General features: G+C 33.9%; 2 protein-coding genes across 10 annotated transcripts in view; both read right to left on the reverse strand.

The window, feature by feature from the left end:
• Positions 1-20247, reverse strand: part of LOC105346729 (beta-hexosaminidase subunit beta) — a 35935-nt gene extending 15688 nt beyond the window's left edge. For 2 of the 9 annotated variants that reach the window (XM_066079241.1, XM_066079248.1), the window contains exons 1-5: positions 3726-4113; positions 1374-1483; positions 693-1154; positions 401-510; positions 31-141 (exon numbers count right to left, since the gene is read on the reverse strand). In XM_066079241.1, the coding sequence (XP_065935313.1) occupies positions 31-141; positions 401-510; positions 693-1154; positions 1374-1483; positions 3726-3748 (816 nt within the window). In that variant the 5' untranslated portion in view covers positions 3749-4113. Of the gene's footprint in view, positions 1-30; positions 142-400; positions 511-692; positions 1155-1373; positions 1484-2291; positions 2877-3725; positions 4116-6821; positions 7005-8289; positions 8417-20000 lie in introns of those variants that run through there. The other 7 variants (XM_066079243.1, XM_066079242.1, XM_066079247.1 and 4 more) reach the window with 7 other exon arrangements.
• On the reverse strand, positions 17449-18519 carry LOC136273268 (uncharacterized). Its single transcript, XM_066077662.1, has one exon. The coding sequence runs from the start codon at positions 18517-18519 to the stop codon at positions 17449-17451; it is 1071 nt and encodes a 356-aa protein (XP_065933734.1).
• Positions 20248-20317: the final 70 nt, after the last annotated feature.

Genomic DNA, 20317 nt, shown 5'->3' on the forward strand with positions numbered 1-20317 from the left:
AAAATGAGAGTAATGAAGAATTAACGGTACCATTATTTGAAATATGGTTTCTTTTTTAATGTAATGTCTTGCAGTATCAACTAAAATTCCTCTGTGAATAAATCGTGGAAAGTCTTCGATTTTGGTATCCCGTATCAATACCTAGTAAAAGAATAATGTATGAAGGTACTAGATATGCTTCTAAAGCTGTATAACTAACAAGGTTTTAAATTGTATTGTTCTGGAACTGAGTTTGTTCATAATTCATTGCTACAAGTAAATTGGATTGTTCTGGAACTGAGTTTGTCCACAATTCACTGCTAAAAATTGCCAATATTGTATTCTGTAACTCCTTTTTTTTTAATTTGATAAGCTTGAGCATGATAATCGACCCGTGATGTAACCAATACTGATACACTACCGTATTTCGACTACAGAAAACAAGCTGGCTCAAGGTTTCTAGACCCCTTAGAGCGCCCCATACATCTTCAGCAACGATGTGAATACCGTCAGTGTTGACCGTTAACTGATCTGTGAATATATAGAGAAAAGAAAGCAAAATATATGACCACTAATGATACTTCAGGATATCATTGCCGAATTCGAAGTCGTTATTAAGTTTATCATCGGCTTTACTCTTTAAATTATATAAAACACGTAATTTCCATTTATAAGGGAACTAAACGAATATTATATTTCAATGCCATACTAACATGATTCCTTGGATGCAAGATCTGGCCAATATGAACATGACTTTAAATGAATGATCAGTGAAGTTATTAATATTGTGTCTCGCACAGACAGTTCTGGTGATAATAACATCTTTTTCCTTAAATCTTCGTCAAAAACATTTCGAAGATTATTTTCATAATTGTCATTAAAACATGTAAATATATAGTCTAGGTATCTTTGGACTGCGTCCTGCAATGTTTGACAATCATCTGATCTGGTTATCCTCAGACCAAGTTTGTCTCTTTGAAGACGGAATAATTTTGTGGAGTCGTTGATCAAATATTTCTGAGGTTTTGGCCAAGGAGAACCAATAGTAGGAATAGGTGCTCTTCGGAGTTTGAAGTTCAAAGATTCACGAAAATTCATTTTGTAGTCTTTCGTATCCCATCCAACTGGAACTGATGGTAAGAGTAACGGGTTTTTAACATGTTGCTCTGGCATATCTGTCAATTCAAAAGAAAAGAAAAATAACCGTTAATGCAATTTTGAAGCATATTTCAAATAGGCAAACACAAAGTTTTATAAGCTCTCATTCATATGTATCACTAAAATAAATCTATACAGTCATGCTTCTTTCAGAAGACCGACGTGTTTTAGAAATTGTGCGTTGGATCTTCGTTTTACGCATTGTACTCCATCATGATTATAAACCAAATACTTACCAGGATGATAGATATCGGTTTGATTAGTTCCTTTGGTTTCTTTTATCGTTGTAAATCCAGAAACACAGAGAAAACTCATAAGGAAAACGCGCCTCATGATTGTCTTGACGCTGTAAAAATAAGACTGTAGGGAAACCATTTCATGTAAAGTATTGAAATTCCGGGTCCTTTTCCTTTTATGTGTTTAACAGGTCGAAACCACCAGATTTTGTGACGTCGGCATACTAAATTAGCCATCTGTTTTACTTTTATCGACAAACAAATAAGATGAATGAGTTGTGAGGCATTGTGGGCTACTACAAGTTTCAATGTATACAAAGCATATTGAAAATATTAAAACTCATTTTGAATGATTTTTCAGAATTTATGAAATAAATACAGACAATTATGTCTAAACTTCATTTTCTATGCTCACATCTAAAAAATATATTGCATTTGAGGACTTATATACACCTATATAAATACCCCACTGGTTATGTTCAAAAGACAGATACGTCCTTTTGAATTAGAAGCAGCGAGTACCGTTTTTTCACGTGATACCCCAGATTTGGGACAACATCATTGGAATGCTTATTGATATTTTCTTCAGGGACAATCATCAGAAAGCTTAACGTACAAACTACTATATGCTGCATAGCTTGCGCTTATGATTTGTATATTTGTGCATTTCTACTACCGTGGCTATTAACGTAAGTTAAAAATGTCCAGTTACCTGTATTTATTTCTAGTGGCAATGATAAAGTCACTAATAAACAATTATGCAGTCTTTTAATCAAAATCTGTTTGTACTGGTATGCGTAAGGTTGCCAGTCCTTAGATACTGATCATTTTTGAAGCAACAATTGATCAACTAAGACAACAGTATTTTTTCAATGTGAGCATGGACCAAAGTTAATGGTACGTAAATTCCTTTTTTACCTTCTAAAGTAAAAATCAAGATGTACAAATATTCCGGCAAGCAATTAAATATTGTGTATAAAACAGGCAAAAACCACGTGCGTTTGTTGAATCGTAAACACGTTGTAGACAATAATGCTTTGCAACTCATTTATTGGATTTGATACAGCAAAGTACATTGAAGCGTTTAATAGGCATTTACTCCAGAAAAGTTGTTACGTAATGTTTTGACTGAACTTTGTCCAATCAGATCGTAGAAGGCGGAGTTGAGACATTACCGCTCGTGACTTAATTTGAGAGAGAAAGAGAGAGAGAGAGAGAGGTATGACGCAGATGAGCGAACTATTTATCAACAATAGTTATCTTATAAAGTGACAAATCACGGTCTAGTATATCTTATAAATTTATGAAACTTTGAAGTGTTTTGATATTCTTTAACCAGGGAACAACGATGTCTAAATATAGATCAGTACATGTAATAGGATGAGGTAATGTCAAACATCGAAGACTGTACGAATAATGTTACCGTTAATATTGAAATCAAAGTTTACCGAATCTTCCTGGAATTTATTATTATTTCATTAAACATAGGTTGTAAATTATGGTGGCATATTTCTGCCCCTTCTGTGCAAGTTATTTTTCTATTAATTATGTCGACATGCAAGATAAAGATGTTGACATGCAAGATAGTTATGTCAACATGCAACATAACTATGTTTACATGCAAGAAAACAGCAATCAAATAAGATGTTTTAAAAATATCAAATACCGCCAACATGTGACATCCAAGATGCTAGTACGCTACCTATTGATGTCAATATGCAACTTATTTATGTTAACATGCAACTTCTTTATGTCGATATGCAACTTAATTATGTCGACATGCAACTTAGTTATGTTAACATGCAAGATAAATTTGTTGACATGCAACATATTTATGTCGACATGCAACTTAGTTATGTTGACATACAACTTATAAGTTGCATGTCAACATATTTATCTCGCATGTAAACATAACTAAGTTGCATGTCAACATATTTATCTCGCATGTCAACATACGTAAGTTCCATGTTGACATAAATAAGTTGCATGTCGACATAAATAAGTTGCATGTTGACATAAATAAGTTGCATATCAGCATATTTATCTTGCATGTTAACATAAAGAAGTTGCATGTCGACATAAAAAAAAGTAGCATCTAGCATCTTGGATGTCACAGGTCGGCGATATTTGAGATTTTTTGAGATTTCGTATAATTCCTATCTGATTGCAATTTTCTTGCATGTCAACATAGTTATGTTGCATGTTGACATAATTATCTTGCATGTCAACATATTTATCTTGCATGTCGACATACTTGATAGAAAAATAACTGGGGCAGAGATATGCCACCATAGTAAATATACTTTGTATAAAAACTTTCTTCATGGTTACTCAGTGTGAAACATTCTTTACCTTAGGACGAATTTGTCCACCATTGTTTAACTTTTCCTCTAAGCATCCGCCTGCGTTGCTTTTCCTTTACACTACATCTTAATTCATCATGTTCATAAGTGATCATTCATTCGCATTTCAAAATATTTAATGTCCGTGTTCTCGGACTCCATGCTAGGAAATTCAGTTGGTTAGCTACGTCATTCTTATCCATGTACAGTGTGTACATGTTGTCGACGGCGCTGCTAAAGAAATTTTCACAATCGTTCTTTAAAACGCTTTAAAGTTATACCAATATAGGATATACGTGTAATTTTTATATGCAGACCTTAGTTAATTTGTTTGCAAGTTTATAACTAATGATTATTCCTTCAACGGCACCCCTTATAATTTACTCAATTCTCTCTCTCTCTCTCTCTCTCTCACTCTCTCTCTCTCTCTCTCTCTCATTCAAGTCAGGAGCGGCAATGTCTTAACTACGTAGAAAATTTTCTGGAGTAAACCCATATTAAACGCTTCAATGTACTTCGCTGTAATCTGTTTGACGTAATTATTGTCACATGTTAGATAATGCTATCCATGTAAGGTAGTGTACCCGACGTGTTTAAAGGGATTGGACCCTCGTATTCGCCAAGTCGAAAAGAAAGTTCCGAAGTGATTTATTGGTTTATATTACTTGACAAGGAGAAAGCTATACGTGTAGCATTTAGAAAGGGAAAATTCTACCTAACGCTCCTTGAAAAAATCGAGAGTAATATTTATAAAATCTTGTATTGTATAAAGTTAACAAGATAGAGGCCCATATGTCTCTAGCGTCACCTGAGTACCATAACCGTTAGATTGACATGTCAGTCTTTTGTTTATGCATTTCAAGCCTTATTTTGAAGCCTCAACACTAATCTGAGACTCCTCTCACTCTAACACCACTTTTATTATTACGGGCCGTCGGAAGGCGGTCCGTTGTTTGATACACATTTAAATATTGTTACTGCGTTTCTGCGGGATAGTTCTTTTTTAATAGAATTAATACTATGCTTATTTTTATGAATTTAAAGTAAATTTGCATGTATAAATATGTTTTATGCCTTTTAGAAAATATCACATATTTTTTGTTTTACTCGTAAATGAATAGTAGGTCATACTTAGTAGATTATGGCATTTGGCGCGTTTTTATCGAGACTATAATCTATTCGGAAAACTTCGGAGTTCTTCATTCTTTTCAAAACAATGCATCAGGATCGGTATACGGGACATACTAAAGACCTGAAATACTAAAGACCTGAATGTCATTTAATTTTATATCAATGATATATTTGAATTTCTATGTGCCGTGTCAAATAAAATGACTTTGCGTGTGTATTTATTATATTTCCATGTAAAATGTGGTAGAAAATATCATGAAATGACATTATATGAATTATTTACGCAAGAATATGACAGAAATTAAAATTTGAATTGACTGGAAAATTTGAACTAATCAATTTTAATTTTATTATGAGGTCCCTTGAAATCATATATTAAACTAATGCATTTGTTTTCATTCAATAAAATGCAACAAAAAAAACCAAAATGGTTTGAAATACATAATTTTCAAGAGAAAAATGATGAGTTGAACTTTGTATTAGAGTAATGTACAAATCAATGTGTTCTCTATTACTTCATACTATGGCAATGATCAGACAATTTCCGTTAGAAATGCTTACAGTAACGAAAGATTCTTTATGATAATAGTAAAATGTTAAACTTCAAAACAAGTTGCTGAAAGTATATTAAAATTTACCATAAAAATTAGTACAACCAACTCTAATTTTCTTCTTTGTGGTGTGTTTTTATGTAAACAACCAATGATTCATACAACAATTATATTTTTTGCGGCCCATTTGACGCTTGCGTCAATATGATTTCTTGTTTAATATTTGAAAAACATAAATTCATAAAACCTGTGTGTTTGGGGTCGAGGAAGTACTAAAGTCGTAGGAATCTCGGGTTATCTATACCTTAGCTTCAGGGGTCAAAAATTGTAAACCTTTGAAAATAAGAGCCCTACAGGCCTTTAATAGGCAATCTTTTTTAATATTTACGTTTCATTTATAATGCAATGGTCCTAAAATAGAACACATTTAATTCAATAGTGACATGTGAAAATTCACCATGTTGTTTTCAAGGTGTAATTAAAATTGTTATGGATGACAGACAGCAATTACCCTAAATAAAAATACATGTTCATCTTATGGTCATACTTATACCACCTCCACCAACCCCCCCCCCCCCCCCCCCCCAACCTGTCTTGCTTTTGAGCAAAGACTACGCAATCGACATGTATGCATTTTTCACTCGAACCCAGTTCTATTTATTACTTGTTTAAATGCAAGAAATAGACAGTTGCGTCCTACCAAAAGTCTATACTAAGGTCTTATTGAAATGGTTCTATTGTCTTCAGTTTGTTACATTCAGTCAACTGATATGGAGCATGAGTAAGTTGCAAATTATACACATTTGAATATTTCATGTACCCGCTATGAAGAAAAATTGTAGGTTTTGAAATCGCAACAAGAAATACATCCCAGTTATTGACACACTGCAAGTGTTTTACTCCTCTAAGCATCCTTCTTTCAGTGATGGGGCTGAACAAAGAGAGCAACGAATTTAAATTATCATTTAAAATACTAGACTATAAGATAGATTAACTTATTTTTTTTTGGTTTTGCGAAAGCTGGTGTTCTATCTTAATGCAAGCTACTAATTAATTTAAATGATTAGGTTGTAAGTATTTTGTTTGTCATATGGTCCTATGTTATATTCTAATACAAATTCCCTAAAAAAAAAATCTCTAAAAGGAACACTTTAGGAACAATATATACAATATTAACTGCATATCTCATATTTTACAAAATCTTAATTTCATTATACGACATTTGAAGTTTTATGCAGCACATATATATGTGTATATATATATATATATATATATATATATATATATATATATATATATATATATATATATATATATATATATATATATATATATATATATATATATATATATATATACACACACACACACACCCTCACACACACACACACACACACACCGTCTTTTAAACAATAAATACTCACCAAAAAGACAACCAGACGTTTCGGAGAAATACATCTTAATTATGATCCCTACATTGTGTAGTTAAAATTCCGGTCTTTCGTCTTATTTATAAACAGTTTCTAGCAATCAAATTAGTGCACAAACGATAATGCACCTTACCTAATCTCTTTACGTAGAGATTACTTTAAAAGTCTTTAAAAGAGTTACAGACCTCTGGTGGTAATGACCTATACACAGCTTTCAGTCTGTAAATAAAATGTTATCGATTTTGTTTGAAGCATACTTTTTCCCAAACCAGAATGAAGTTTCAAAGAAATATGGCGTACAAGATTGTAACTTTCAGGAAACATCGATGTATATAACCTCGAAATGCTATGTGCATGCAATTACTAAATCAATATTATGTTGAGAGTTAAAGAACATGGCTATTCCGGCTATTAGAAAAACTCATAAGCATTCTAAAAGGGCGATAAGGGGTAAACCGATAAATTGTTATGCTGGAAATAGTCATGCATACATAGTTTAATTCAGTGATATTGTATTTAATAAACTAGTAATAGGAAGAGAAAATAGTGATCATACGGCAGAAATCAATAACGACCAATTTAAATATATCGGTGTTCTATTATTCGATATAATGTTGAGAAAAGTTGTCAATGTGACAGCAAACCGGGTTTTCTTTTGTGTGAACAGTATTTATAATCCATTTGTCAACCCTGAATTGATGAACACTACCTATCCAGAGAAATGGGACACTCTATATACAATACTCAGTACTTTGCCAAAAATGAATAGGTTCAACAGCTGGTATTTTAAAAATAAAATCATCAGAATCAAAATCCTAGCAATATGGACACCTCTCATATATGTCCAATTGATCTGCTAAAGAACAAATTCTTTTCTTGAAAACCGTAGGAGGTGTTATCCGTTCAATAGGGGTATCATATATGCAATATTTTGCCAACAAATAAGAAAGTTCAACAGGTTTTTTTTTAAAATAAATTGTATCAGAATTCAAAACACTAGCAATATGCTCATACATGTATCTGATATATGCCCAATTGGTCTGCAAAAGAACAATTTCTTATCTTGAAAACTGTAGGAGGAGTTATCCGTACAATAAGGATAGACTAAGTACCCTTTTGGCAGCCGCCCGCCCGCCATTTTGGCCATTTCAATAACCGGGTTTTTCCTTTGAAAAACCCGCTCAAAAAAAGGAATCACCATGCAGGAGGAATTTAACCAAAAACACTGCATTTTTGTATTCACTAATCCAGGAGGAAACCAGAAAGCCATGTGAGACTTTACAATATACGGTATGAAATAGTGTCCTAACATAGGCATTGCCTGCTGCCTAATTCATTTATGTAAATTTATATTTGCATAATAAAATATGTTCAAATCAAATCAAAGAAGTGTCTGAAACAACATCGTCATATCTCTTGACCTTGTTTTTTATCCTCCAAAATAGTTTGAAAAAGTACAGACCTGTGATTAGTCATCCCGGGTCATCTCTTTTTTTTTTAATTAAAAGCGACATTTTTGAATGAGGAAATATGTCATCTTTACACGCTTCAAATTTGTGGAGAGAAGACCCACGCAGCACAGTTAATTAAGTCAGGAATTTGAAGGCGGGGCTTATTTTGATAAACTTTGAACTTATAACTATTCCAAGATCTGTTTTTAACCTAAATGACATATATTAATGGTAAATAATTAATTTTTGGAATTGATTTCTCGTTAAAGAGAATTGAATCAAATATCGAACCCCCTCTCTGCGTAATAATGATCATTATTTTCTATTTTCAATGAAAATAGAAAATGTTTTGTTTCGATCCGCTCCCTTCCGACGCTTGTATCGATCCGTGACGCGGCGACTATTTTTAGCTGCAAGCAGCAGTAAACAAGTGCGCCGAAATATCGTGGAGTGACTGATACATGTACTATGCATGTGGATGACGAAGTATGCAGTAGATTTGGTAAGCATTGGACAAATCGTTCTATAAACTAACGCAAACAATATGATGAGGAATTCAAACGCAGTTACTGTAGTGTGTGCTGTATTTATGTACGATGTGTGTTTTCCTACGATCACGTGGAATATATATATATAATATTATATATACAATTAAATATGTTCAAACCAAAGTTTCTGGATCAAAAGTCAGTGCTGCATGAGACCTGTTAAAAAAATCCTTATCTACTCAAATTCATATTTTTCTCCCAACGATTTCGTCAGGCTGATACATTAATAAATGTATGAATAGTGCTTTTAAGAATTACGTTTACTCAGGGTTTGAGATTTCAAAAAATAATTTTACAAAGTCCAATACCTGAGGTCAAAAGTTGTTTAAAAAAAAAAATATTGTTATTACGAATATCGACATTGATGTCCATGTATTGTTTATTTGAGGAAGATGTGCTACGACGAAAGTAGATTAATATTGATACAACGGAAGTTCAGACTAATTTCTTCATTTTCTTATTTTCTCTTAAAAACTTTCTGTTGCAATGGAATTGCAAAAGTTAAGTTTCTATATGTTTTTTCATATCATTTTACATATTTTATGGTTGTATTAACTCGCGTATAATTTTATATCACTGGCTGGCATACGGTTGGAAAAATCTTTTAAATACATAAAATCAATTCAAGGTATAATATATTGAAATCTTGATCATTGACCTTATATAATGTTAATGTCAAAAGAATACAGACAATAAAAACAGTTCTAGGCAATAAATGGATTGGAGCTCATATTTGTCAGTTTTGTAAAACTCGATCAAAATGGGTCAAAATTTAAAAATTAATAGAGGAAATGCGGACTTAAATAAACTTAAAATAAGAGCTTATAACGATTTATTCAAATAAAGAATTAGTAAAGTTATTCGTATTTTATCATTTACCAACCTACAAAATGTTATATCATTTCTAATAATTACAAAATAAAGAAAACCTTGGAAAGGGTGGACAATTTTGACAAATTTGAATTATTTTTTTTTCTCAATAAACAGAGGTCACCAGCATAAAAAGTAGGTCATGACCTAGTTATTTGAAAGTGAATAATAGCAACACAATAGTGGGGCTACAATGTACAATAAGTAGTTTTACGTTCCTATTAGCGGATTTCTTTTTGTCCCTGAGTAAATGTAATCCTTAATTCATGGATGTACAGTGACATTGAATCAGGATACTTTTTAAATGTCATTGTCATATCAAAGATCACTGTGTAAAGTTTCGATGAATTCTTAGTCAAAATTTAAAACTTTCAAGGTTGCATGCAAAGCTTTTTATTCTTATGTTAAGAATTTAATCGACCAGATCCTTTTAAATGATGTCAGTTACATTGCAATTTAACTCAGATTGTTTTTACATTAAGAGCATCAATTACCGAAAGTGTCTTTGTAGAGATTCATTAACATACAATTGTATACACTGTAGTCAGGACCGTGTGTTCTCTATCGGGGCAAAAATATACATCATTGTAGACAGTACTAGTAGTTTATGTGGTGCAGGAATCATAAACTTGGTTAATAATTCAAATGTCAAAATCTTACAGACACCAGCGGAACAGAATCTATTCAACACTGTCTTATTCTTTTGTCAAATCCAGTTTTAGTTTCACTAGAAAAAGTAAGGAGTGTGCTGTGACCTTGAAGTATTTTTTTTTTCAGTGAATACTTACGCAAGTGATTTTCATTGTTTCATCCTTTAATAAAGCGGGGATATGTAAGTCTAAGATCCAAATAATACATAGTTGTGAAATACAAAGAACAGAAAATAAATCAAAAATAGGATCTAAAATCTTTTGACCGGCCAATTTCTTTAATTTGCTGCGAAAAAATTATCATTACAAATATGGAATTTGCTGTTAAACATTTGCTGATAAATTCTTCATACATGTATTTTGTATATATTTTATAAACATTAATACGCTGTCATATATATTAAAAAGAGAAACCACGTGTTTTCCTGGACAGAATTATTGCTTGATTAGAACTGCTGTCCTTTTTCAAAAAGGGGCTGATACATGTCATCCACTTACTTACTTACAATGTATACGCTTTGCAACAATTTCGGTTCTTGTTTTATTTAGCTTTATCATAAGGGTGCATGGTTGTCATAGATGCCAACATTTTACATTCAAGGTTGCTTTCCGCTTGTCGGAAGGAAACCGAGAAAATAGCATTGAATTTCAGAAATGCATAATGCAAGGTGTTTTTGTTTAATTTTTGTTTTTGTTTTCTTTTTCAGCTAAAAACCATCAGACACCATCATGCTGTCATCGATTCTAATTGAAAACTATTTGGCATCCTATAAATATTTAATCAAAAAGTGATGCTTAACTAAAATGCAACAAAAGTTTTTAAACGTATTTTTTTTTTTCAAAAAGCGGAGAATGAGATTTAGCTTACCTGAACCTTCCAAGTGAGCTTTTCTGATCACCTGTTTTCCGTCGACTGGCCTTCAGATTGCTTACTTTTCACATTTTTTTAAACTTCTAAATGGACTTTTGAGCCGCTCTATTAGTTCAACAAAATTTCATATGAAATTATCACACATGTGTGCAAATTCAAATAGGCAATTGTATAAAGCATCCGAAATTCTGTTTGACGAGGAGAGGTGGGGGGGGGGGTATTTTAATTTGTGTGTCATCAGTTTTAAATGTGTAGTACCATTGTTTATGTTCAATTCGTTAAATAAAGCAGAGTTAGTATGTGGAAAGTCAATTTTTAAGTGCACAGTCGTGTTCGAAAGGTTTATGTCCAAATTTAGACAAACTTAGTACAAAGCATCCTTGTGGAAAGGGAATTCTTAATTGTGAAAGTAAAGGGCAAAACCATCTTTTATAGGGAGAAAATTTCGAAATGATAAGGGTATGTGTTTTATAAAATCATCTTAAGAACCACTGCACCAGAAATGCAAATATTTATACTAAAGCCTGCATATATAGTGAAGATTCTAAACTGTCCTATTGTGACCCTCAGAATAATATATGGGCCCCAGGAGGGGTTCAAAGTTTAACATAGAATTATAGAGGTAAAATCTTCTTCTCAAGAACAACAATGCTACAAATTGAAAGATTACTATGCAAGCATGATAGTGTAGATCCAAATTGTTGATACCCTGAGCCCTTGACCAATACTGTGATCAGAGATGGGGTTTAATATAGAAATACATATATATAGGCAAATTAAAGAAAAAATCTTCATCATAAGAACTACATTGCAACAGTTTGTGAAATCCCAATGTAATCATTATTTTAAAGGGTAGACTCTAATTAAATTGTTTAAATTGAAACCCCTGGACCAGGGCCCAAGGAGGTGTTCAAAGTTTTACATAGAAATATAAAGCAAACATGTTTGACAAGGGCACCGCAAAGCGGAACATCCGCTCACGAAATGAAATATTGTGGGGGATGCATTATTCAGGTTATACAAAAAGGAGACCAAATATTTTTAAAACCTCTTGAATTAAAATATGTCGTTTATTCCTGTCCCCGTGTACGCTCTGGGGTGTATCCAGGGTGGGGGTTACATTTACGTGATTTGTGATTGTACAATTCCTTCCATTACTAGCACAAGAGGCCCATGGGCCACATTGCTCACCTGATGAACAATAGGTATGATAAAATCAGCTTAATGGAGTCATAATACAAACTATCTGGACAATGTACAATAATACATGTAGATCCTGAATAAATAAAATCCATTTTTCCCCTGGATATTCGTATGTTTATAATCATTAGTCCCTTTTCTAACAGGATGATTTTATAGTCATATCATATGTTGAGTAATGCAGTTCTCAAAAAGATCCTTCACAATAGTTTATATATGGGATATAAACCTACATCAAACTCTGAACCTTCTTGTGAGGCCAAAGAATTGTCCTGGGGCCAAAGTCAAGAATTATAACAGTTATACAATTATTAACAATTATAAAGAATCATCTGACTGATTAGTTTCTGAGAAGAAGATTTTTTAAAGATTTACTCTATATATTCCTTTGTTAAACTTTGACCCCCCATTGTGGCCCCACCCTACCCCTGGGGATCATGATTTTCACAACTTTGAATGTACACTACCTGAGGATGCTTCCACACAAGTTTCAGCTTTCCTGACTGATTAGTTTCTAAGAAGAAGATTTTTAAAGATTTACTCAGTCTATATATTCCTATGTTAAACTTTGACCCCCCATTGTGGCCCCACCCTACCCCCGGGGGTCATGATTTTTACAACTTTGTATCTACACTACCTGAGGATGCTTCCACACAAGTTTCAGCTTTCCTGGCTGATAAGTTTCTGAGAAGAAGATTTTTAAAGATTTACTCTATATATTCATGTTAAACTTTGACCCCCCATTGTGGCCCCACCCTACCCCCGGGGGTCATGATTTTCACAACTTTGAATGTACACTACCTGAGGATGTTTCCACACAAGTTTCAGCTTTCCTGGCCGATTAGTTTCTGAGAAGACGATTTTTAAAGATTTACTCTATATATTCCTATGTTAAACTTCGAGCCCCATCCTACCCCCGGGGGTCATGATTTTCAGAACTTTGAATCTTAAATACCTGAGGATGCTTTCACACAAGTTTCAGCTTTCCTGGTCTTATGGTTCACGAGAAGAAGATTTTTGAAAAATTCTCGAAAATTTTCATAAATTCCTAATTATCTCCCTTTGCAAAAGGGCGTGATCCCTAATTTTCACAACTTTGAATTCCCTAATGCTAAAGATGCTTTGTGCCAAGTTTGGTTGAAATTGGCCCAGTGGTTCTTGAGTCGATGTTGAAAATGTGAAAAGTTTACAGACAGACCGACAGACAGACGGACAGACAGACAAAATGTGATCAGAATAGCTCACTTGAGCTTTCAGCTCAGGTGAGCTAAAAAACAAAATACACCATCCATGTTTAACCTATAGTAATAAAGTTTCATTATGTTCATTCAGTGACATACACTACGCATGCATAAAATTAATGTAGGCAAATTTAAGTTCCATGATAATGAATATGAAACGTAACTAAAGATCTAGCGATTTGTAGTCTGCCCTATGGAACATTACATTTACAAACCTAATTTTTAATTAGAGTAACTTATCTACAGCGATTAACATTAAATGAAAACCCGGTAAATAATGTTGACTATAATTGTCAAAGTCTGAATTATAATCTTATACTTCTCTTAGTAATTCGGTAAATTTAGCCCGAAATTCGGCTCAAACGGCTGCTTGTTTTGATGAAATTCGGATGAACTTAAAGAGGATTGGTTACGATTTTGGTCAAATTCTATTTTTCTGTTTTTATTATTTACAATGCTTAAGAAATGCATTTCTAGTGATCAATTGAAATTTGAGAGTCAGCCGTAGAGTTATAAGCAAGATACACGGCTAACAATTCTTTGTCATGTAAACAAGGCTCATGCCCTGTTATTGTTTACATAGGTTCAATAAACCATTAAAAAAAATTTCAAGTTAATTTGTCTATCTTCTTATTCGATTTAAGCATCAATAAACGGTTCCTACTGTTTAACAAATGCATTCAGGTCTGAAACTGGAATTTTCCCCTCAACATTAAAAATGTAAACAAAAGCTTTGTTTACATAGCGAAGAATTGAAAGCTCTGAAAATCGCTTATAATTCAACAAATGACATTCAAATTTTCGTTGCCTATAAAAAATGCCTTATCGAAGGATTGTCTACTTAAAATCAGAAGAAAAACATTGATCAGAATTGTTACCATCCCCTTTATTCTCCTGCTCGCTTTAGTTTTTCACTTTGGACATCCATCTAACTCCCCATTTCTAAACAAACGTTTGTTTTTTTAACTTTACAAGGCCTAAATTCAACAAAATATACAGTTGTTTCCGTTCACGAACCGGAAATGTCTATTGTCAAGTCGTACATAAAATTTCTAACTAACGATATTTTAATAATTATATATTGAACAGAGTTACTTGAAATTAAATAGGGTTTGTCCTGTAAACATGCTTATACAAGTGTTCGAAGTTTGATAAACATGTACTCGAGGGTTCTCGTTGAATCTTTCTTTAAAGGCTGAAATGGACACACAAACACACAACCACACACACGCACGCGCGCGCGCACACACACACAGCAGCCATGCGATATATCCTTCAAAACAAGATGGTATAAAAATATTTCGCACAAGAATTACATTTTAACAGCTTGTGGGATAACAGTAACTATGCAAGCATTCCAAGATATTGTGAATTCTTAATTGTTAAAACCATGACCCCGGGCCAATACTGTAGCCCAAAGAGGGGTTCAAAGTTTAACATAGAAAAATATGGGTAAAATGTTTAAAAATCGTCTCAAGAACTAAAATGTTACAAATACAGTGAGGTTGCCGTTAACGAATCACTTGGCAAATTCGCGTCGATAGTACTTACCCGAGCCCGAGTTAAATTCATAATACAATATTGTATTTAAGTACCATGCTTGACTTATGACATCATATATTTCTTTCTAAACAACCACCGATTAAATAAAAAGTATCGCTGTATTTCAATGAACGATGTTTTCTCCTTTAGCGGATCATTTTCTCCATTAGCGAATCACGTGACATACAGCTGATTTTTTTTTTGTTTGGGACAGTGTCAAACTATTTTTTACGATTTAATATGCCTTTTTTGAACAATAGAAAGGCTAACGAATTTTTTTGGGATGAGTATTCATTTTATTGCACCCGACAATTAATGGGAAAATAAATAACAAGGGAAAAAAAGACTAGATGATACAAATATGGTACACCAATGTACATGCATGTATAAAAAAATCACTCAATTTTAAGTCATTCCAAGTTATCATTATTGTTAATTTTATAATGAGATACATGAACAGCCTTTCATGTTTTACAAAGATAAACAGATACAGATAAAACACAGACATACATCTGTACAATATGACCAATTATTTCAAGGCCCTGATGCCATCAAACTGGGGGGGGGGGGGGGGTCAAATTTAATCATGATTTGTACAGTACAATTCCATTTCAGCACCCTCTTCCAATTTTGAAAATAACTCTTTTAGTTTATTTAACAAATTATTAACATCTATATTTGTGAGAATGTACTTGCAGGGTAGAACAACACCACCCCCTTCCTCATTTGGTTCCGGCCATGGATGAAAACTTGGCACTGGTTGTCCAGTCACTTCAGCATATATTTTCCCCCCATTATCCAAAACGTCCCGAAAATGAGAAGAGAGACACCTCGGTACATGTCCGATGGGTAGCCCAGCAATGTCACTTAATTTTAGCTGGCGCTTTTCATCTGTAATATTATCATGCATATGGGGGGGGGGGATTTGTTCAATGGTGGGAGCCAGACCAAGCATGCATTTACATTTTTGATGTTTGAGTATTCTCTATCCACTAGTAAACGGGTTGGAGGAGATGTGAAGGGGGGGACGGATCTTGAAGGCATGATAGCCTTTCACAACACATTTGTTGATAATTATTTTACTTGAACTGCTTGAATTCTTGATTTCACCATCCATTGTAGACTGAAAACGAAAAAAAAATATTTCAAAAATGTAGAAAAAGAAGTAATACAGAGTACTGTAAAATGTGTTATCGTAATAATTTTTTTTGAACATTTCAGATGTTATAGCAGAGTTTAAATTGTTTGAAATTTATAGATATAGAACATCACATGTTCTAAATACTAAATATAATGCATTGTCAGAATCCATTGGATTTTTATCCATTACAGTGCTTTTTTGTTGAAAGCAGTGTAATGTACAGAAATCCCCTAGATTCCAATTACATGTATGAGTAAAATTATGAAAATACACAACAACTCATCAGTAAGCACCCAGTTAATTTTTGGAGCATTTCGGACACACAAAGCTTGCTTTCACGTCAACGTCATAAGATAAGCACTCTGTGTGCACCCAGTTGTCACAGGAATCGCATTGAACCCAAAGTCTCTCCAACCCCAACTCCTCATCCTCTTGCTCTGTTCCCTGACATGCTTGGCAATGTCGTTTTGTGTCATCCTGTTCTAGGCCTGGAGCTTCATCACTGTCACTGTCACATGTTATTTTTCTCAAAGTCTTTGACTTAATTTTGTGACATACTTTACTCTTTCTTTTCTTTTGTACAGTTTTCTTCTCTTTTTCATGTACCGAAGTTAAGCTTTTCTTTCTTTTTCAGCAAAAGACTTGACTGTCTCTAATTGCTTTAAGGAGAACTCTCTGATACTTTCTGGGGAGGTCAGGTGATCAGGGCATGCATCTAAAATAGACTGTCGTGCTCTTGTTAAACTGTTAGTTGCCTTATGGTAGACCAAACTTTCTTTCAACACAGGAGACATCAGCACATCACCAGTATCTGAATGTTCTCTGATTCGTCTGTTACTGTCTTCATGATCATGAGGAGTAGACTGTTCACACTGTTGGGTGTCTAACTGTAACAGAGCTGCATCAGCAAGCAAGTCAAGTCCTGATGTGCTTGCGCTACTTGTATGTTTGCTCCTTCTTTTCAAACCTCTGTCAGGTGGATATGCTTTGTCATGCAACTTTTTATATACATTAAAACAAGGAGATTGTCCTTCAAGATCAAGACCTTCCTCTAATTGATTGGCATAGCGCTGCCGGACAGGTGTGGAAAGAGTGCTCTGAAAAACCTCAAGTTTTGGTTTTCTTTTGTTCCTCGGATTCTTCTTGACTACTAGTACTTGTCTCATTCTCAACCTCTGCACATTCATTTGCTGCTTTATCTGTATAAGTCAGTGAGGGTTTCAGCATTTCATGAGTGATGACTGTACTGTCAACAGGATATATCCCTGCTGATTTAAAAGCATTGATTACAGTCAATGGTTTGTAAAAATGTAAGAAGGTCTCTGACAATTTTACTGCAAAATTCTCTTTCCCAATCGCTTTACCTGGATTTTCTCTGGGGTACTTTCTTGATGTAAGGTGCCACGTAGACTTAAGTGGTCCAAAAACACCTTTATCCAGAGGTTGCATCAAGTGAGTCGCATTAGGAAGAATTCGGTATAATTCAATTCCTTTTGATTTGGCTTTCATGAATACATCATGATCAACATGGCTACTTACACTGTCAAAAAGAAGCAAAACTGGACGTTCTACCCCAGCATATCGATCAAAATGGTCTATGAACTTGGAAAACGTTGCTCTGTCCATCCACCCTTTCTTTGTATATGCAAGATCTGTTCCATCTATAGACCCATTGAGAGGATTATAACCCCTTGGTTTTGGTTCTGGGTAAATGAGAAATGGAGGCATCATTTGCCCAGAGGCACTGCCACAAAACATCACAGTGAGACGCTGTTTCCCAAAGGAAATGTGAGGCACACCTATGTCTCGTCTAGTTGGCCCTATGACTTTGCTTTTGTTGCTGCCCATATTGAAACCTGTTTCATCAGCATTCCATATTTTGCTTGGTTTGTCAATCAGACCAATGCTTAGCAAAAAATCTCTAAATCTGTCATACCATGCATCCATTTTTTCTTTTGTGACCTGAGATCTCTTTAGCTCTAGCGCTGTCTCTACTCTTTGGTTGATAATGTGGGAATTTCTATTCATAAATGCATAAAACCATTTTTTACCTGGTCTTCCATTTTTAAACGGCACCTGGCGCTTTTCTTTGTTAACAATTGACTGTAAAAAGTCTAAAATCTCGCACATCCTCAAACCCATACCCCTTTGTGACATTTCACAAAGCCACTTTGCCATGGCTGTTTCTTCTGATTCAGTGAATACGGGAGGTTGTCCTTTTACTTTATATGGGTCTACTTCACCTTTCCACCGTCGATATAGAAATGAATAAGAGAGCTCATTTTCCTAATTGACTGATTGTTTTTACTTACATCGTATAATGCTCTTCTGACTTTTTGCCTTTTGTGTGGAGACATTCTCTTTCCGCATCCTTCTCTATTTCTTTGTTATTTTGGCTGCAGATTTCTGGGTAGGTGTGTTTCCACCACCTTTATTTTTCACTTTTTTGGGAGACATATCTGAAAGTCCATATAATTATATATTGTCAGTAAATGTAAGAAAAAAAATTATTTTATGCTAGTAACATTGCCTATATTTTAATGAATTTATTATTGCAGGAATACCAAAGTATAGTTTAAATTATTATCGGATAGAGAAATTTTCTACAAAAGGGGATGAAGTGCATTTAAATATTTGTTAAATCCTATTGTAACAGATGTGCAAATATAACCGCACGCGAAAAAATAAAGTTTGACAGGGTCCCTGCATCTAGCGATTCTTCTTGTATCAGTGATCCGTTATTGGAAACCTAACTACATACACCTCTTTAGCTAATAGAATTATTCTCTGATTAAGAAATTGTATGCCACTGTCAGTGTTTTTAGACAGATAATTTTATCAAACATCTGTACTAAATTCACTTACCTACAACGTACCGTTCAGATTAGAACTCAACCGTAAAGTGAAAGTAGTCTGCTGCACGCACGCTTCTAGTCTGCGTCATGAAAAAGCTTGTTGGTTTTTGTTTAAAAATTACGACATTGAAGAAGATGATTTTTAATAATTTCATGTTAAATGACAAAAGCGTGAATAACACATGACAGGATAGGTTAAGCAAAGTATTGGTCCCTGGTAAGAAAATTACAGAATTGTTTATATGAAAGTGATTCGTTAATGGGAACGATTCGTTAACGGCAACCTCACTGTAGGGATATTACTAATAAAGCATCCTGAGAAAAGGCAGATTCTAAATTGTTTAAATTGTGACCCTAGACTAAAAATAGAGCGATACAAGGGGTACACAGTTTAACATAGAAATACTAGTATCTACGGAAAAAGTTTAAAGATCTTTTGCTCAAGAATAACAAAGCTGCAAATTGTGAGATTACTCTACAAGCATACATAGATGGTGTAGATATATAAATGATTGAAATTGTGATCATCAGAGCAATAATGTGGCCACAAAAGAAGTTAAACTTTCATCCTAGAATTACATGTATATAAGGAAAATTTATATCAAAGAATTAAATATAATTATGATTGATATTCACGGTTGGAAAAATTAGGTCCTATTATGGTTCAAATAATTTAATTTATTATTGTTGAAAATTCCATTTTCATCGCTCGACAACATTAACCCAACGTGCAGTCAGGAAGGGCCCAGAGTCATCGGGTGCCAAAAAAGAAAATCAGAGAAATATGTAGAAAAAAAATCATACCCATTTTGAAAGACAGTCGATATGGTCCCTTTGTTCGTTTACATTTAACACATTAGAATGGCAGGTAATGGAGCTTGCATGTAGGCGTAATAAGCAACGTCGTTATCCGGTCCGAAGTCAGCCATCTTGTTATTTTGAGAAATTAAAAGAATAACTTGTTTGCAGTTACTGAGAGAAGAATTGTGAAAAACTCATGTTTGGGCTTATTTTCTGTTAAATTGGCGATGTTCACAACATTTGATGTGGAATCAACTTTTCTGGGTACCTGGCAAGGAGTAAAAGCTTTGTTTTCATCAGGATGAGATGTGGATGCCATG

Source organism: Magallana gigas, chromosome 3 (assembly GCF_963853765.1).
Source record: "Magallana gigas chromosome 3, xbMagGiga1.1, whole genome shotgun sequence".
In the NCBI taxonomy this organism is placed as follows: Eukaryota; Metazoa; Mollusca; class Bivalvia; order Ostreida; family Ostreidae; genus Magallana; species Magallana gigas.

Coding starts and splice junctions, on each gene's coding strand:
- LOC136273268 (XM_066077662.1), bottom strand. CDS start 18,519: ATGGCAAAGTGGCTTTGTGAAATGTCACAAAGGGGTATGGGTTTGAGG.